General features: G+C 47.8%; 1 protein-coding gene across 1 annotated transcript in view; it reads left to right on the forward strand.

Annotated features, from left to right (window-relative positions):
- The window catches only part of PDE6D (phosphodiesterase 6D), a 28,912-nt gene extending 21,597 nt beyond the window's left edge, over positions 1 to 7,315 (forward strand). Inside the window, exons 3-5 of the mRNA XM_083504642.1 lie at positions 2,302 to 2,427; positions 2,681 to 2,786; positions 6,559 to 7,315. Of these exons, the coding sequence (XP_083360768.1) occupies positions 2,302 to 2,427; positions 2,681 to 2,786; positions 6,559 to 6,640 (314 nt within the window). The 3' untranslated portion in view covers positions 6,641 to 7,315. The remainder of the gene's footprint in view (positions 1 to 2,301; positions 2,428 to 2,680; positions 2,787 to 6,558) is intronic.
- Positions 7,316 to 7,540: the final 225 nt, after the last annotated feature.

Genomic DNA, 7,540 nt, shown 5'->3' on the forward strand with positions numbered 1-7,540 from the left:
TTGCTCCCCCCCCCCCAAGATCCACTTTAGCAGATCCCTTGGCCTTTTTATGCAGTGCTTTTTGCGGGAAATCACTGCTCCTAACCTTAATAACTTAAAAGCGGATCTGATACCTCCTGAATCATGCCTCAGTTGAAAGGCTAAAAGAAGTCATTAACGCCTCCCCCCCCAGGGAATGGATTCAGCCACAAAGATAACTCAGTAATACCTTTTTCCCATGCTGGCTTCTTGTCTTTGGAATCACGGGACTGCTCTCCCTTTTGGAACTTGGTAGTCACATTCCTCTCCCTCTTTACATTGTCAAAATCCCAGTTGATGCAGCGCTCATCAAGAACGCATCATTGAAACCCTCCTGACCCTCAGTGGCCTGAGTCTGATGGGTGGCGTGTCTGAGTCACGAAGCTTTAAGCGTTTTTGTGTGCTGGTTCGCAAGGCTTGGGTCTTTTCTTTCAGCATGTGCTGAGTATGGAATGCCTGGTTTGGGAGCCCAGACCCTGAAAAAGATGCAGCTTCAGTGGTTAGACACAGAGACCTATAAGCAGCTTACTTCATGGAAGCGCTTTTTGTGGAGGGAAGCCCTCGTGCCCCGAAGTGACCCTTGGAACAGTGGTTCCAATCATCTCTGTCCTCAGGGAACGCCTTCTGCATCCATTTCTCTGATATGATGCTGCCGCCTTTGCAGATCATTCGCAGGAGGGGTCTAGAGAGTGTGCAGTTTCGAGAGGGTCACTGAGCTGACCTTTGGCAGCTCTATGAAGCAAGAAAGGGCCCCTGGAACAGGCATGAGCAGCCTTCAGGCTTGCAGGGTCCAATTTGGGTTTTACTAGATACGGGTGGCGCTGTGGGTTAATCCACAGAGCCTAGGGCGAAGGTCGGCGGTTCGATTCCCCGTGACGGGATGAGCTCCCGTTGCTCAGTCCCTGCTCCTGCCAACCTAGCAGTTCGAAAGCATGTCAAAGTGCAAGTAGATAAATAGGTACCACTCTGGCGGGAAGGTAAACGGCGTTTCCGTGCACTGCTCTGGTTCGCCAGAAGTGGCTTAGTCATGCTGGCCACATGACCCAGAAGCTGTATGCCGGCTCCCTCGGCCAATAAAGCGAGATGAGCGCCGCAACCCCAGAGTCGGCCATGACTGGACCTTTACCCTTTAGACCCCTGAAGTCCACTGACTGGAGCCCATGTGCAAATCAGCCGTGGAGAAAGGAAAAGGACCAGATGGAGACAAGACTGGAACTATGGTACCCCTTAAGAAACTAGAAGTCAGAAATGAACAGCATCTATTTCAGAAGTCCGATTTGCCTCCTGCCCTCTCCCTTTCCTGGAACACGCTCAGTATCTCCCCTGTGGCCGCATGCTTCAGGAGAGCCATGACGGGTCAGCTGCCAGTCAGAGAAGTCTGTCAACGGTGGCTGATCTCATTCATAAGTTTCCAAGGGGCCTTGAGGTTGCAGCAAACACCCTTTGAAAACCATGGTCTTAGGAGGAAATTATGCGATGCAGCACCCGCCCTGTTTAGAGCTGGCCTGGATGTTGGCAAATTGTCTTAAACCAGTATATATGGCGTTCAGATCGCAATACCAGTATCAGACATTTTGAGCTGGCAATACATCATGGTGGCTGGGAACCTTCCTGCCCCCCCAGCTGAGCAGTTTAAGGAAGCCTCGTGTAAGCCGGAGAGGTATTGGGGCTTGCTCAGTAGGGCTGGGGGATATATCTTGGCTGTTTCTTCCTCCCCTAAGCAGCCAAGGTACATTCCGGACATTGTAACATATCAGCATATTGTGGTATTTAGCTGCTGATATATCACAGTTTTGAAAACCAGATAACCCCCAGCCGTAGCCCTGATTGTCTCGTGTGTGTAGTGTAAGCCCAGCCTGCTTGACCAACATACTGCATTTAGTCATTTATGACACGTCAGTCATTTATGGCATTTAGTCATTTATGGTTCCTTTCTTGGTCACTTTCCTGATGCAGGAGATCAGATGAGTGGTCTGTCTGAAAGTGCTTGAGGTTACAGCTGGGGTGGGTAGGTGCAAAAGAGGCCTAGGGCTCCTGTACCTTTAATTGCTTTAAAAAAAACACCAAAAAACACACACCCAAAACTCTCCTTTCCTACACAACTATTAAAGGTGTAAGAGCCCAGGCCTTTTTTGCATCAGACTACCCTAGTTACAACCTGTTGCATGTGTTTGCTTCACAAAAGTCGGACGTGTCTTTTTCTCCTCTTTTTGGACCCCAGTGCCTTTGGCAACAGCAGGGTACTCAGAATGATAATCTAATTTCCCCCTTTCTCTCTGCTAGCTCGAGTTCCTAAGAAAATTCTGAAATGCAAGGCTGTATCTCGGGAGCTAAACTTTTCCTCGACTGAGCAGATGGAGAAATTCCGACTGGAACAGAAAGTGTATTTCAAAGGACAGTGTCTAGAAGGTAATGTTCTGTTCTGTGAGTAGCTGTAGGTGATGTCTAACAATATGGAGGGAAAAGCAGATCTTAGATTGGGTGAAATGGTTCTCTGCAACAGATAAAGCTTATGACCTGTAGGGTAGAAGTCCAGATTTGCTTCCCAGTCTGTTGCTTAGGTGGGTGATAACCAGGGTGAGGGAAGGGGGGGGGAGAGAGAGAGAGAGAGAGAGATGGAATTAGAGCATTTGCAATAACTGTCCCCTTCTTCCCTTTACAGAATGGTTCTTTGAGTTTGGCTTTGTGATTCCCAACTCAACAAACACTTGGCAGTCCTTGATAGAGGCCGCTCCTGAGTCACAGATGATGACTGCTAATGTTCTAACGTGAGTTGTCACATATATCTAGTGCCATTTTTCTTGAAAAAGAGGTGCCAGAACTCACCGTGAGCACCTCCCTCCCTCCCTCTCTTAGAATGGCAGTGGTGCTCACCTGAGAGGTGCTGACTTGAGTTCTGGCTGGAAAAAAGCCTTGCATATAACACACACTGCAGAAGGAGAGATCCAAGGGCTGCCTGGAGTGTGGAGCGGGCTGGACTGACAAAGCATGTCAAATTCAGTGGTGCCAGTGTAAAGCTATTCTGCGGCCGAAGGGGTCAGAATTATGCTCCAGACCATTGAGCTCAGTGCCCTGTGCAGCAGAAGAATTGGCTTCTGCACAGCCTAGGGAGGGATCTGTGCACCCTGAACCACCCACTAGAAATTGAAATTGAATTGAAATACTTCATTGTCCCTTGTACAACTTGTATACAGTGAGATTACACGAGCACCTGCCACTCGGCTCTCTTAGTCTTAATTCCCCTCTTTTACTGACGCACACCTATCAAACGCGAAAGTCAGTTGCCCTGTTGTTATCTTTTCATTCAGCAGCCTAACAGCCCACGGACAGACGCTGTTCTTTACCCTGTTGGTGCAACTAATCATGCTTCTATATCTTCTGCCTGAGGGCAGGAGATAAGAAAGTGCCGGCCAGGGTGTGAATCATCCCTGAGAATTTTCCTCACTCTCCTGAGGCACTGTTCTTCCGCTATTTCATCCAGCGGATTCACGGGACAGCCCATAATATTTTGTGCTGTATTCACCACCCTCTGTAGGCACTTCCTATCAGATGATGTCAAACCAGCGTACCACACATAGAAATCTCACTCACGCGGTGTCTGAGAGTTCAGGCGTTGCTCTTGCACTTCCAATCATAGATTCCCCCAGCCTTGAGGCCTGCAAACCTGCTTCTTACCCAGTGAGCCTGGCCTGGTCTAAGATGTCTTTGACACTTCCTATGTTCTGCAGTGGGATGTGCCTTCAGAAAGCTTCCACCTACCCCCATTAGCTCTCCTGGGAGCTCCCTCACCTGAAGGCACCTCAGAAGCAGGTGTTGCTTAGCCCCGGTGCATCTCTGCCTCCCAGCATGTAGGTTTCTTTTACACCAAGTCTTTTTTTCTTTTCAACATACAAAATCTCTTCTTGACTTCACACCCCTCCTTTCCTGATGTTTGTTTTCTGCTCCTAGCTGTTTTATAGCACATAGATGGGATGCGGGTGGCGCTGTGGTCTAAGCCACTGAGCCTCTTGGGCTTGCTGATCAGAGGTTTGGCGGTTCGAATCCCCGCAGTGGGGTGAGCTCCTGTGGCTCTAGCCCAGCTTCTGCCAACCTAGCAGTTTGAAAGCACGCTAGTGAAAGTAGATAAATAGGTACCGCTGCAATGGGAAGGTAAACGGCGTTTCTGTGCGCTCTGGCTTCCATCACAGTGTCAGAAGTGGTTTAGTCCTGCTGGCCACATGACCCGGAAAGCCGGAAAAGTGAGATGAGTGCCGCAACCCATCGTCGTCTTTGACTGGACTTAACCATCCAGGGGTCCTTTACCTTTACCTATAGCACGTATATTTTTATTGTCTAAACCCCGCCACCGTTAGATCTTTCAATAATCCACTGCTTATATTTCAAATCCTGCCTGCGACTTCATATAGGGGTGACAATTTGATAGATAACACTGGTCAACAACAAATTTGTTGTCTGCGTTTTTTCAGTTGATTTAGGACGAATCTGATGCGCTGAATCCAAAAATCACATTGGTTTTGCTCAATCAGGTCAAGTTTTTGAGCTATGGCCACATGTCGTTTTTTTACGTTTTTGTTCACATGTACGCTTGTGTGGAGCATTTTAGAAGAAGTTGGTGGGGGTAAAATGCCATGTCGAATAATTGTTTTGATTGGAAATGATTATTTTAATGACAAGAAGTATTCAGGTCCGATAGTTCTGGGTGATTATGTTGAAAAGGGATCAGTTTGAAGTCATAAAACCTCGAAATCTTCCATAAATTGGTGAGGGAAAGCATAAAGTTGGGGGATCAAAACTAAGTTAATGGGGCAGCCGCCCCACGAAGTATCCTGATCTTCAATCAGCACATCGTCCTGTAGCTCATTGTGATGAAATACCAGTGCCTATCTTCGGAGAACTTCCTGACATTAGTGAGGAAGATGCCTCCAGTGTTGAAGGACATGAAGAAGAAGAAGTGGTTCTTGAAGATGATGCTCCACATCCATTTTCCCAAAAGGAGTTGAATGATCTAGTTCGCGACCTCAGCTTGTCAAAGGACTCTGCCGAACTGTTGGCATCCAGATTGAAGGAAAAAAACCTCCTCTCTGACAGTGCTCGCATCAGCTTCTTCCGCAACAGGCATCAAGAGTACCTCCGTTTTTTCTCGGAAGAGAAGGACTTGGTGTACTGTGCAGATATTGCGCAGCTTCTGCTCAAGCTTGGAGTGCCACAGTACGAACCGAAAGATTGGAGACTGTTCATTGACAGCAGCACTGAAATGTGTTCTGCTACACAACGACAACCAGTTTGCCTCTATACCCCTGGCTCACTCGAGTACACTGAAGAAGAACTATGAAGCGGTGAAGTATGTGCTGGAGAAAATTGGTTATGATCAGCATAAGTGGTTTATTTGTATTGACCTGAAGATGGTGAACTTTTTGTTGGGACAACAGTCTGGCTTCACCAAGTACCCATGATTTCTGTGCATGTGGGATAGTAGGGACTGTGCTCAGCATTACACGAAGAAGGACTGGCCTGTGTGGGAGGAATTGGTGCCTTGCAAAGAAAGGAACGTCATCAACGACCCTCTGGTGGACAGAGACAGAATACTCTTCCCACCGCTGCACATCAAGCTCGGCTTAATCAAGCAGTTCATCAAGGCTCTGGACAAGGATGGTGACTGCTTCACTTACTTGTGCCAGGCTTTTCCAGGATTGACCATGGAGAAGGTGAAAGCTGGTATCTTTGACAGTCCTCAGGTCCGTCAGCTCATCAGAGATCCAGAGTTCAGAAACTCAATGAACGAAGTGGAACTGGAAGCGTGGAAGGCATTTGTTCTGGTAGTGAAGAACTTTCTTGGCAACAATAAGGCCAGAAACTACGCAGAACTTGTCAACAACATGCTGACTGCTTTCAGAAACCTGGGCTGCAACATGAGCGTCAAGATGCACTACCTATTTTCACATCTGGACCGGTTTCCTGAGAACCTGGGTTCAATGAGTGACGAGCAGGGGGAGAGATTCCATCAGGACATGAAAGAGATGGAGACCAGGTATCAGGGTCGCTGGGACGCAGTCATGATGGCTGACTACTGTTGGACTCTGAAGAGAGACTCTGAAGAGAGACCTCCCTGCCGCTGAGCATTCCAGGAGTTCCAAGAAACAGAAGTTCAAGCCCTGAAGTTTGAAAAATGGTGAAGCAACATGCAATTTACGTGTACTTACCTTTATCAATGCCCACCATTCAGTTTACAGCAAACCTGACCTGATGGAGAGAAACGGATGCCATTTCCTGATTCAGCAGTGCTAAAATACCCTAAATCAGTTGCAGAAATCTAGACAACATTCAAAAAGTAAAAAATTGTTGCCCAGTGTAATCCATCAGTGGTCTCCATTCTTCCTTAAACACTTTGTCCTTATGTCCTCTTAATTTGGCAGTTCATTTCACCATTTCAGCATAGTCCATCAGTTTCATAAGCCATTCCTCTAGCTTGCAGTTTTAAGAGCGGCCCTTTGATTCTATGCATCTTGTTCTCCCCTGACCCCCCCCTTTCTCTCTCTGCAGTGGGAACGTTATCATAGAAACCAAGTTTTACGACGACGACCTCCTCGTCAGCACGTCAAGAGTAAGACTGTTCTACGTTTGAAAGAAGGCCCCGGCAGGGCGGGGCACAGGCCTGATTTAGTTCTCCCCCCCTCACCTGGTTCCTGGTGCCGAATCCCCAGCCCACATCCAAAAAAGTGTCCCGTGGAAGAATCTCTCTCTCTCTGTCTCTCTCTTCCCGTAGGCGCTGAGCCCGGGGACCAGCTCGGCGCAAGTTGCAGCCTTGGCCCATTCTCTCTGCTCTTCTGGCTGGATGAGGCCGAGCCGCAACACGGCGTGTCACCATCTGCTCAGAATGGGGTGGGGGGTAGAAGAGGGATTGAGGACTCTGTTTTATTAGAGACCCAAATGGGCATGAAGGATCAAGACTGTAAATTATGTTTAGGTTTTTTAAAAATCCTTTGTATGTCTCTGTATCTTAGTACCCAAACTTCCCCTCCATGGCAGGCTGGAAAAACCCTTCAGTTCTCCATTGTTCTGTTTGTCAGTTCGGTTTTAAGTTAACTCTCTTGCTCCTTCTCCCTTCCTATCTCTCTCTCTGTGTGTCTTTTGCTCTCTCTCAATTCATTCCATCTCTTTATTTCTACATAGGGGGCCCAAACATCATCACCTCCCTCCCACACCCCTTCGCTCCTTGAACTTGTAAAATAGACTGATATTATTACATAATGTAATTAAAATAAAACATTTCTGAATTAAAAAGCAAACATTCCTACCACTCGGAGGTCCAGGCGAGATTTTAATCCTCTCTGGCTCCTTGACCAGCCGAGCCCAAACACAAGGACATAAAAAACTATTTGCAGGCTGGAGACTGGCATGGTGCAGGGTGTGAATGGAGGGGGGGGGTTTCTCTGCTTAGACGAGCGGGGAGGCTTGCGAAGGAAGGATAACTGCTCCTTCATATACCAGAGAGGTTGGAGATGGGTGGCAGAGCACATGCCTT

Source organism: Podarcis liolepis (assembly GCF_965112155.1).
Source record: "Podarcis liolepis genome assembly, chromosome: 5".
NCBI lineage: Eukaryota > Metazoa > Chordata > Lepidosauria > Squamata > Lacertidae > Podarcis > Podarcis liolepis.